Source organism: Saccoglossus kowalevskii, chromosome 4, assembly GCF_978046115.1.
Source record: "Saccoglossus kowalevskii chromosome 4, keSacKowa6.1, whole genome shotgun sequence".
Classification (NCBI taxonomy): Eukaryota; Metazoa; Hemichordata; class Enteropneusta; family Harrimaniidae; genus Saccoglossus; species Saccoglossus kowalevskii.
The window spans coordinates 46274909-46288283 of NC_140644.1; the positions used below are offsets into that span (position 1 = coordinate 46274909).

General features: G+C 34.0%; 1 protein-coding gene across 1 annotated transcript in view; it reads left to right on the forward strand.

Moving 5' to 3' along the window:
• LOC100367722 (phosphopentomutase-like) overlaps positions 1-13375 on the forward strand; it is a 177860-nt gene that overhangs the window by 1851 nt on the left and 162634 nt on the right. The window contains exon 2 of the mRNA XM_085498186.1: positions 12234-12333. Within this exon, the coding sequence (XP_085354312.1) occupies positions 12234-12333 (100 nt within the window). The remainder of the gene's footprint in view (positions 1-12233; positions 12334-13375) is intronic.

The window sequence follows — 13375 nt, forward strand, 5'->3', positions numbered from 1 at the left end:
TGATATCTAAAGTACTAATCATCACATTTCAATGAATCTAGAATTATGCAGAGACCCAATTAGTTTTCGGTAAATATTTGTGCATATTAATCACCTAATTTGCATAATTAACCAATTTCCAACTTTCACACTGATATCTCAGATACTAATCATCACATATCAATGAATGTTTGTACATGGATGCTGTAGGACAATAGACAGACCTCTATAATTGTGGGTTAAAATCTGTACATATTAATTACCTAATTTGCATAATTAACCAATTTTAAGCTTTCACACTGATATCTGAAGTACTAATTATTCCATTTCAATGAAACTTCGTACAAAGATGCTCTAGGACAATGTACAAACCTAATTAGTTTGGGGTAAAAATCTGTTCATATTAATTCCCTAATTAGCGTAATAATTCATAATTTTTTGGTTCTAATCACATTTCAATTAAACTTGGTACATAGATTTTACATTGCGCAGACCTCATTAGTTTTACACTAAAATCTGTTCATATTAATTTTCTGATTTGCATAATTAGTTTTCAGCTAAGTAATTCTGAATTATATTTAATGTGTTACAATACTCTCAGCACATGGGAGTTCTTTCTAAGCTTTCTTTGATTGTAATTGCAGTTGCAGGTGTCAGGAATGACTGAAAAATTCCAAAAGTGACCGACTCCTCAGGTCATTTACAAGATCAGTTGATTTACCTCATTATGTTTTATGACTATTAATGTAAATCAATGCAGTTTCATCAATGTATTAGCAATTTTCAGGAATTTAATGAGAAAAGATTGGTCGTTGTTTTGTCGTATTTGCCAAATAAAAAAATTATAGTTATGGTTAAGTTAATTTAAATTGCTGTGGTGCCACTTGAGTTGTCCAGTAGCCTCAACCAGCAAACAACAACTAGCAAATGTTATTATCACAAAAAGACACATGTGTTCCATTGATTGTGGATCTTTTAAATAAAAACATATCATATCATTTATTAGGAAACACCCTCTGAAGGGCAATCCACAATGGTAATGGGTGGTTACTAATTCAATTACACATACATACATCACAGGGAGGCTCCCATGGTACTAGCATACCCTCATGGTTGTCATAGCATTCTCTATAAATAAACTTGGCCTTTCTCGTAAATATTCTCATAATCTCACTGTGCATGAATAGGGCACTATAGTTCTAATGTGTTCTGTTCATTTTGATTCAGACACCAGTACTACACAAATTACCCAGCAAAACTGTTAACTTAATTAGATGATCTTTATTGGCACACTTCCTTTCAGCACACCGCTTGCATTAATCAACTTAAACTAAATAAAGCATCAGGCACAGTCCCTCTATCATAGTGGGACTGTGCATCAGGGGAGGACGAGCTCTGTAATGAAATGTTTAAATATGGAGAATTCTACATTCTTGAAGTGCTTCAACAATTGTTTAGTCATATATATAATTCAGGTATTTTTCCAGCCAGTTGGAACACGAGCTTAATCGTTTCTATTCACAAGTCAGGGTCCAAGACAATTTCTAATAACTACAGAGGGATTGCAGTATCTAGCTGCTTAGGAAAACTGTTTACCAGTATCCTGAACACTTGGCTAATAGCATACTTGGATAAAAAAATATTATTTCAAAGCATCAATTTGGTTTTAGGAAAAACTGCAGGACCACAGACAATCTCTTTATATTAAAAACAATTGTACAAAAATATCTCTATAATAATAGCCATTCAAAAGATATCACAACCTCAAAGTCTAACAAAATCTATGCTTGCTTCATAGATTTTAGAAAGGCGTTTGACAGTGTGTGGCATAATGGTCTCTATTTCAAACTTCATAAAAATGGCATATCAGGTAAAATGTTTGATATAAAAAAGACATGTATGAAAACAACAGATACAGAATTAAAACAAAAGAGGGTTTAACTGAGAGCTTTAAATCAACAGCTGGAGTCAGACAAGGGTGCAATCTTAGCCCTACTCTTTTTAACATTTTCTTAAATGATCTACCTGACTGTTTCAACTCTGAAAACTGTGACTCCCCGGATCTTGATAATTTAAAAGTAAGTTGTCTCCTATATGCAGATGATGTTGTCATTTTATCTAAATCTGCTAGGGGGCTACAAAACTGTTTAGACAACTTAAAAATACAGGCTGGCTGTTAATACAGAGAAAACAAAGGTTATTGTATTCAATAAATCAAACAGAGCCCTGAGCAATAATATATTCTTCTTCGCTGAATAAGAAATTGCCATTGTTCAGCAAATTAATTACCTGGGTATAACTATAAGTGCTAATGGCAAACATAAAGAGGGTATCAATAATTTAAAAAATAAAGGGATGAAAGCTTTCTTTGCTTTGAAATGCAAACTCGGTTATGACAACTCACTAAACATACCCCTCTAACTATCTTTATTTGACAAACTGATAAGACCCATTATTGTATATGGTAGTGATGTTTGGGGTGATGAAAGCACAACTAAGTTTGCAATTGAGGATGTCCATCTTTCATTTTGTTGGTTCATTCTTGGTCTCTCCAAATTCACACCAAAAATGGCTGTTTATGGTGAGCTAGGAAGGTACCCCATTGACTGTTTTATCAAGAAACAACGACTTAAGTATTTCAACCGGGTAACAAACTCTGATAACACATTATTAAGAGAAGCCTACTTAGTAAATAAGAATATAAAAAGTAAATGGTTTACAAGTGTAGAAACCCTCATGAAGATATTGATGTTGTCACCATTGTAAACTCAAGTGAAATAATGAATAAGAAAAATTTAGACTTTATTCATAAAAAAATAAACAAATCATTTGAGAACCAATGGATCTTAGACATGCATAATGATAATAGAAAACAAACCTTGGCTAACATACAGACTTTTCAAACAAGATTTAAAAATTGAAAATTACCTAATTACTATGCAGAACCATGCTCTTAGAAGGTTAATTGCAAAATTCAGGACAAGTTACCATGACCTTAAAATTGAGAAAGGCAGACATAATAATGTGCCACTGGATAAAAGAACATGTGATATGTGCAGCCAAAATATAATTGAGGATGAGCAACATTTTGTAATGAAATGTCCAGCTTACAGTCACCATAGGGACAAATTATTCCTGACTGCACAAAATAAAGTTCCAAATTTTGATATAGAAAATAGCCAGAATAAATTCATTTTGATTATGGGAAACCATACTCTAGCACCAGCCTTAGCTTTCTTCTTAAAAAACAGCTATGGAACAAAACAGCAACAACTATCAGTGTATTAGGCTACATTTTGTGTTCATTCTATATTCTGTATTCACCATTGGCTGCAACTTGTCTTTATTGTTTTTAATTTGTTTTATATTTTTAGAAAAGTTTTTATTTTTTGTTTTTCCTTTTTAGATTGTAGTTTTTTAATTTCTTTCTGTAAGACCCTTTTTATCCTTTCCTAAGGATTTTATGCGTCTAATAAAAAAAAAAAAAATATAAAAATATGGGGGTCTCATGGTATAACATGGTTGCATTATTTTTTTTAATATGATTGACGGTTGTCTGTTTGCTGTGGCTTGTGTTAATATGTTCACAGATGTTACAGATGTTTTAAAAATGCATGCTGGATTATGGAATGCCTGTATCTGGTAACTCTCTCTGTATTTTTTCGAGCAGTCATTTGTTTTATTTATAGCAAGTGTCACTATAATGAGGCTCACTAGCCTAGAAAAGTAAGGCATCTTTTTCAGAGACTTTATTGAATCTACAGTTGCATATTACTCATTATAAATGTCATTATACTAAATTGTCATGTACAAAAAGAATGACAGTGTCAAGATAGAATAAGCAGTATAATTATCCACTCTTGCCGATATATACATTAATTGATTATGTCAAGATGATCTGATCTTCTATAATTAATGAAAACTCTGATAGAACAGGAGACCCAACAAAAATTGCAATCTCATTTTCAGTATACTGACAGATTTTCTATTGTGCTGCAATGATCCATTTCATAGTTGAAATATAGCATACATAAACTGAACAGCTAGCAATTATCAAAGTGAACAAGAACTTATTTCGTGCAAGAACAAGTATCGAATGTAAGAATTCTGCTCCCTGGACGTTTCATACTGGTGTTCTATGTCTTGATACACTGTCTCAGCTCCAAGTTAATCACCTGAAAAAGATTTACTTGGTGCTTTTGTGTAATCAGATCTGAAATCCATGTATATTAATTACCCACGTTGTATAAAAGTGTTCATTAATATGCATAAGTGTAATATCTCAAGCACTGTTGCAATTAAGTATATGTAACTGGTGCTGTAATGGAGGAATTTGACAAGAGATATCAAATGACCATATATGGTCATGTGATCTCATTTATATGTGTAACTGTAATATCAATGATTCTGCAACACATTTTTGCTTTATGATGTGCTTATAATGTAGTAAATACAGTTTTCCTTATTTGTATTTCATATCCTTTCTAAGCTTTCTTTGATTATGACTCACACAAGTGGAGTTGAGTTGATTCTCTTCTTTTGATAATAGTCTTCTAATCAATGTTGTTTGGAATCTTGAACGGCATCTTTAATGAGAAAAACAACATGGTATTTTCTGAGCTGAAATGTGAGCTAATTTGCAGTACTGCATGATGTCTCATCCCCATGGGCACTGAGTAATTATTTATTGGGTTTCATTTTACCCATATTCTGCTGGTAGTCTGGTACTTCATGTTGTGTGGAATCAGGCTTTCATCTTATGATAGTAGAGCATTTGAGAGTTTTAATAAATTGTCTTCTAACCCATCCAATTGACAGCTGAAGTAATGGTTTGAATCAAGTTACATGTATGCGATTATATTCTCTCCACTATGAATAACAGGGAAATGACAGGTGTGACCTATATAAGACCTTTGATACAGTCAATCGTATACTGCTAGTAGTTAGGAATAAAAAGCAAACATTGATACAACATATGCACTACAGTATTTGCCTTTCAGATGATGCGTGGGTTGTTGCAATAGCATGCTTAGTAACTTTTAGAGAATCACAGATCAATTTTTATCTTGTTTTCATCCTGTTTTACCGTAATTTTGTTAAATAAGAGTGAAACAAATTATCAGAAAAGAAGAACTGTCTTTAACATGCAAAAATGTAAATTTTAACTATTTGCATAGAAATGTTATTTCCTATTTTCTTACCATATATACCATATACCTAAAGGAAGTTGTTATCATAAAACTAATGGTAAATGTTTGACACAAAGCAAACATGCCTGGACAGATCATGCATCATAACAGACATGTGCACATGCATTTCATGATCTGAATCTAGATATGTGAATGGCAAAATCACACATTTAACTGCAACCAGATTTTAGTCATACATGAATGGATTAAGTTCAAACTTGGTGCAAACATTGATCGTAATGGGACTACATGTATAATACAATTCATTTTATTACCTTGCTCGTACCATCAAAGATGGAAGGGAAAGGTATATTAAGGGAAAAATTGTGTCCGGCGTTGTCGTCGTCGTTGGCGTCGTCGTCAATAATTGTTATTGTGTGCATAATAACTTTACTAATTCTATTCCAAACTTTATCAAACTTGGTCACCTTATTCATCAGTATAAAGTCTTCCCTGAGTTTGAACAACAGATGTCCTGTATGAAAATATCATGCAAAAATTGAGAAAATCTGATAAAATATTTTGACTGTTTCTACTTGACTGATCACTGGTGATACACATCAAAGGTCACTGATCTCAGTGGAAATATGCATTGTTGTACGTGTTCAATGAAGCAAATGATTTATCTTGTAATAATATCCTTGGTAATGTATCTCAGAATCCCATACTGGGTTTCAAAACCAACTCATGGAGAGATTGCACAGTCTGATACACATTTGCAAACCTACCAATAAAATCTTTACAGAAAACAAGATGTCAGAAAATCATATAAGCACTCCTATGAACTGGGTGCCTAACTTTGATCAAGATCTGAAGCTAATAGAAAATCTGTTTAGTTCAAAGTTATCAAATCAAAAACAATGTACATAAAAAATACATTAAAAGCAAAACATTTCATCCACATTTTAAAAAGAAAATTATTCTAAAATATATGTATTCTGTTTTTGACAAACAGTTCATTCGACAAATGAAAACTCACAGGAATATGTTTCAGCTATTAGAACAGAATGATAGAGTTTTTATAATACTAGTTTAAAAACGCACTTTAAAGATAGCAGTGTTTGAAGATGTAGAATCACAGGAGGCAACAATACTGTTGACTTCTCCCTCCACTGGACACCAACTATTTAAGTTGATTTGCATACAAAGCAGAGCTTGCAACATGATAGCTATTCATAAAGGGTGTTTTTTTTTACTTTTCATATAATACAGTAGTCACACAATGAGGCAGTTCATATTTGTCTCAGTGAATCATTCATTTTTGGCAGACACCTGTACAAAATACTTGGACTAAAGCCAGCTAAATTTTTTTGTTATCTTGCACGTTTTATGAATCTATTCACATCTAAATGCAGCACTTTTTTTTTTGCAATGAGACATTTGTTTTTATTCTAAAATATCTGAATTACTTTGAATAAAGCTGGAAATTATGTTCCTTAAAATAATTAAACAAATAAGGCACCAATGTTTTTGTAAGATATTTACATCTTTTAAGGACATTTGGTAGACTGATTTCCCACTGTTGGTTCAACCCCAAAACTTGTTTGTATTCAAAATTAATTATGACAATGCATATTTATATTGAAACAAACTATGATAAAGGGCAAGGTCACCAGAGTTTAACTATGTTTTTCTGATTGGGTTTACTCATACCACATCTGATATGCCTGAACTGATTAAGTTCAAACTTCACACATGCATCATGCATCTTATTGGACAAACGCACATGCATTTTTGTTACCATTTTTGACTCCTGTGTGCAAAGCGCACAATGGGAGTCTTTGCGGTTAGTAAGTCTGTGTCTGTGTATGTGTCTGTGTGTTTGACCAACTGATATCTCAAGAACCAATTATCAGATTTTAATGAAACATGGTACATAGATGCTCTAGGATAATACTCAAACCTGATAACATTCTGGTTTAAATTCTGTGCATATTAATTGCCTAATTTGAATATTAATTAACCAAATTTAAGCATTTGTACTTGTTTCTCATGTAATATTAAACAGATTTCAATGAAACTTGGTACATAGATGCTCTAGGATAATGCGCAGACCTGATTAGTTTTAGGTTGAAATCTATGCATAATGATTACCTAATTTGCATATCAATTTTATATTTAAGCATTTTCTCAAGTACTGTTCAACAGGTTTTAATGACACATGATACATAGATGCTCTAGGTAAAACTCAATATCTCAGCCACTCATCAGATACAATGAAACTTGGTACATACACATTTAGATGCTTAAGGATAAAGCCATATACATGTTCACTTTAGGGTTGGATTTTGTGCTAACTAATTACCTAATTTGCATAAATTAATCAATTTACAGGTGCTCCACAGATATCTTGAGTACCACTGATCAAATTTTAGTAAAACTAGGTACATAGGTGCTTTTAGATAATCCACAGTGTGAAAATCCATGTATTGGCGATCCGCTCCGCTAGGATTGCCCTTATAATCACTTTTGTCGTTTTGTGTGTGTGTGTGTCTGTGTGTGTACATTTCCAGTGTTCACTATTATTTCTTCTGTGATTTTTTTGGCTTGGCCGATTTCGTTCAAACTTGGCAGGTAGGTCACACCTTAACCCTAGTTATAAGGAAAAATCTGAAAAATTTTTTTGGCCCACCGTTGCCATAGCAACAGCAAAAAAACTGATTTTTGGATAGCTTCACGCCAAATGTATCTCCTCCTACAAATTTGGGATAAAACACTTCAGACATAGCTCATTCTACTCAGCTTGAGTGTGGGCACAAAGTTACCATTTGAATTTTTGATATCTGTTTTCATTACCGAGAAATTTGACCCTAAAGTTGGGGTAACTTTTCACCAGCAACGGCTTTTAACTCCTGTGATTGTTCATACTTCACAGGTAGGTCGTGCCGTCACTAATTGGAAAACAATCCTGGCCCACCATTGCCATTGCAACATCCAAAAACTGATTTTTGAATACTTTCGCCCCAAATGTATTACCTCCTACCAGTTTTATCGGTGTCGCTGGGTGTATATGATAAAGGGAAGTTGTGCAACCAAATTTGCCGAGTTCGCAGTTTTTCGCCAATAAAAAAATAACTAAGGCAACAACTCACGATTTTTCAGCATTTTTGTAATAAAGACATTATTCTCCATCAATAATCCGCCCCAAACAGGAACATTTCTACTAATTCTTGTGTTTTTTCGACGTTTTTCGAAAAACCTGCGATTAGGCTGTCAAAGTAGAACATTCCGGAGGGGGCGAAATGGAAGAGCCATATTTAACGCGTAAAAATAGAACGCGTATTTTGACCTCTATGCGGTCGTCGCCAAAGAGCCCCGCGTCCATCGCCTGGCAATGCTCTTCCGTTTCACCAGTTGCGTTTTTTTGGCTAAAATTTGGGCAGTACTGTCAGTCACGAAAATTGATGAATAAATTAATACACATAAAATATGAATCACGGGCTAATTCAATGGTCACCGAACACTCCACTGTGGCAAGATAGTAGCGTACTGTATATTTGACCCAGATTTGACAAGCGTGGTACAGTTTTTTGCGCGTGTCCGTAATAACGCGCACAAAGGATTGTGGGACAGAGTCCTTTATTTGCTGGCATTCTTGACTTTTGACTGCAGTTCTTTTTTATATTTTAGAGTAAATGCTTTTGATATGCTCTTAGGTTTCTTAATATCCGTCTGAAATTCTGGACTGTGGTCATATTTTTCGATTAGGAGTCGTATATTTAAATAACTCACCGTGACTAATGTTTTGCATTATGAAGTATATTTTTATGAAGGTCAACACACTGTACTTTAGGTAAATATTTACCATCTCGTTATTTCATTATTTCGCTTTCCAGCATTTACAGGAAACGCTTCATTCTAGAAAATGTTATCGCAAAACTGTTGGAAATAATAAATGTAACAGCAGAATACGTCCTAGCACAGTCACTCGACTAGGAGAGTGATTGTGGTCCTAGTAATAAACTAAGTGACTAAAAATGGAATGGTGTTTGCGAACTTCGTATTAGTTATAAACCGACGTTAGCTTCACGTTTATGTCACACCATGGAAACAGCCAAAAACATGGTGCTTGTTTTTGAGCGGAGCGGATCGCCAACCAGCCTACCGGCTTGTATTAATTACCTGTTTGTAGTTTCATGTGTTTTTTAATATTCATATTAAAATTTAACTGTAACGTGCTAAGTTATCGTTGCAGATAGGGACATGTAACCGGTAATATAATTTTATGGTTAAGTCTTCATATGCATGTATTTCATTATGTCATTAGGGGTCCAAGCCCTTTCAGGGCTGGAGCCCTATTGTTATCGCTGGGATTTTTCTTTTCATTCATCTACTTCTTTCCGTCGCTTTTTTTTCGTCAGCTCGTTTGAGAAAATGGCTGAACTGAATGTTTGCTGTGCTGATTGGTGGTGATGTGAACTTGTGCTCTGAATTTTCTAAATTTGTATTGGTTAACTGTCATGGCCACTATCGAGGATCAACATTTGAACCAGATGGGGGTGTGTGTAATCACCCCCTTCTGACAGTCTAGGGCTTTCAATTTTTTAGCTCCGCTGTCGACTTTGTCAAGTGTAGCTTATCATAAGAGTGATTGTCCGTCCTCGTCTGCCGTCCTCGTCCGCCGTTGTCCATGTCAATGTTTTTTACTTTTTCGACTTCTTCTTGAAAACTACAAGCCTGTATGCTTTGATATATGGTGAATATGTACCTTGGGTAGACCTCTCTCAGATTTGTTCATTTCATGATGATATCTTCAATTCTCTAATTTTGGTGAATATTTTTGTCATTTTTCGTAAAAAGTGATATTTTCGACTTCTTGTTAAAAACCGCAAGTCCAATTGCTTTGTTATTATATATATTGGTACTACATGTGGACCTCTCTCAGGTTTGTTCATTTCATGATGATATCTTTAATTCTCTAATTTTAGTGAATATTTTTTTAATTTTTGGTAAAAAGTGATATTTTGACTTCTTGTTGAAAACCGCAAGTCTGATTGTTTTTATATTACATATATAGGTACCACATGTGGACCTCTCTCAGATTTGTTAATTTTGTGGTGATATCTTCAATTATCTAATTTTGATGATTATTTTTGGTGAAATGTGATATTTTTGAATTTTTGAAGCAAGTCCTGTTGCTTTGATACTATACATATTGTTTATTTTCTAATGATATCTTCTGTTCTTTAATTGCAATGTGCATTGCTAACAGCGAAGTTATCTCAGCCGACAGGCTACTTGTTTACTGTATATAGTATTGCCTAGGTGCAATAAATATCGCCAATAAAAACTTTAGCGGTTACGTGACTTTTTCTGTCATTTAAAGAAAATGCTGACTGAGCATTTTTTTCATTAAAATCTCTTCTTCTCCTGAACAACATGGTCGGTCGCTATGAAACTTCTAGCTTCTACTAACCTATATCTAAATTTGATTGGTCCATTAATCGCCATCTTAGATTTAGTGAAAACTGAAAGGAGCCATTTTGACCACTTTCTGACGGTCTAGAAGTCCCAATTTTTGTTGTGTTGCATCTGTAGCCCATGCCTATCTTTAATGAGGTAAAAGAACATTATAGGTCACGTGACTTTGGTCGCTATTTTGTTTTTTCCAAAACGAGGCTAAATCTCCTAAAAATCTTCTTCTCATAAAGTTGCAGACAGATTGACATGAAATTTGGCATAATCCATTTACATGCATAGCTCTTTCTTCCCCAGGCACTGGAGGTTGTAAGGTTCTGCTCGCCCGGTAGGATAATGCTGCACAAACAACACTCCAGTTTGACTGCTATCGGAACTGAGTGCGCCGTTCATAAAATAGATGTAGCGCTAATTGGGTGACGCGAGTGTCAATCAAGTGCCCACTCTATTTATAGCAAATGTCGTAAACAAAATCACGTGACTGGCGCCATTTTCATTTCTCGGTGTCAGCGTGCGCCTCGGTTTCGACTGTTTTGTTTTGTGTTCATTATGTGAAAATTTGACCATGATTGCTAGGGAAAAGCTGAAATTAGCCTTAAAGACTATTTTAGAAGACATTCTTGGTGTACCATCTCTCACAGATGAACAGTTAACAGCAATTGAAGGGATTGTAAACCGCCGTGACACTGTTACCTTTTTTGCCAACTGGTTACGGCAAATCTCTTATTTTTCAAGTCATCCTGCTCGTCATTAAAGAACTAGGCTTGGATCAAAACCCAATTGTGATTGTCATTTCACCTCTTGTCACACTCATTGAAGACCAAGTAGAGCAGAGAAGAGGTGCGATTTGATGTAATCATGTTTATTCTGTTTTGCAACATCTTGTCAATTTCCTTTGACAAAATCACCGACAATCTGCCGAAACTGTGATTTTGTGTTTCTTCAAGATTATCACAAGAGCACACTAATAATGATAAAAGCAAAATAATATCCAATGCACGTGATTAATTACGCTAGTCCATAAAATAACTCTGACACAAGAAACTTCGAACACGTTTGTTTGAACTAAATCCAGATCAGGGTAGAAAACCGTACGACACAAACTTCGACAAAAATAACTCTCAAATGAACTACATTATACATTATGTAATTTATTTCATGTTCTGTTTCAAAATGGCTGACTCATTTCAGAGACTATTTTAGTGTGTATTATGTTATTGAAATGTTTATTTTCTATTTTAATTAAAATTACACATGAAAACTGTATTGTCAGGAGTTTCTTTTAGATTGCAGCAAGCTTGATATATTATGTATAAAATTACAGTATTTTTTAGGGTGATTTTTGCCTGATATTTTTAATTTACTTTTTCTGCATATGAAAGTACATAAAACAAAATTTCCATCAAAATCTTAGTCCAAATAAAATTCTTCCTCTGCCTTATTCCTTATTCATGTCTCTGTAGCCAAGCTCTTTGACAATAGAATATAACCAACAACCAGATTCTAGTATGCTTTAGAGAGACAAAACATATTTTACTCTTTACAGAAAAAAATAGAGAGATTAGGAGATAATAAAAATAATGAAAATAAGTAATGTTGCTGTGGGATTAGTATAAATTATGATTTTGTACTTTATATGTTGTGCAGAATGAAACCACCAGAAATGAGATGTTTAGTTTGATTGCCAAGAAAGACAAGGAAGAATTGAAGAAAAGATTGAATACAAGACTTCAATTTGGTACAGCAGGTATGTACATTACCAAACATTGAGATTGGTATTGATTTTCAGACAGTGAAGTCAACCACTTTTAAGACCAGCACTTGCTTTGTATGTATACTCAGGTAGGACATCTAAAACAATGACCTGTATGTATAGTCAGGTAGGACATCTAAAACAATGACCTGTATGTATAGTCAGGTAGGACATCTAAAACAATGACCTGTATGCATAGTCAGGTAGGACATCTAAAACAATGACATGTATGCATAGTCAGGTAGGACATCTAAAACAATGACATGTATGTATAGTCAGGTAGAACATCTAAAACAATGACCTGTATGTATAGTCAGGTAGGACATCTAAAACAATGACATGTATGTATAGTCAGGTAGGACATCTAAAACAATGACATGTATGTATAGTGAGGTAGAACATCTAAAACAATGACATGTATGCATAGTCAGGTAGTACATCTAAAACAATGACATGTATGTATAGTCAGGTAGAACATCTAAAACAATGACATGTATGTATAGTCAGGTAGGACATCTAAAACAATGACCTGTATGTATAGTCAGGTAGGACATCTAAAACAATGACCTGTATGTATAGTTAGGTAGTACATCTAAAACAATGTTCTGTATGCATAGTCAGGTAGGACATCTAAAACAATGACATGTATGTATAGTCAGGTAGGACATCTAAAACAATGTTCTGTATGTATAGTCAGGTAGGACATCTAAAACAATGACATGTATGTATAGTCAGGTAGGACATCTAAAACAATGACATGTATGTATAGTGAGGTAGAACATCTAAAACAATGACATGTATGTATAGTCAGGTAGAACATCAAAAACAATGACCTGTATGTATAGTCAGGTAGGACATCTAAAACAATGTTCTGTATGTATAGTCAGGTAGGACATCTAAAACAATGACATGTATGTATAGTCAGGTAGGACATCTAAAACAATGACATGTATGTATAGTCAGGTAGGACATCTAAAACAATGACACATGTATGTATAGTCAGGTAGGACATCTAAAACAATGACCTGTATGTATA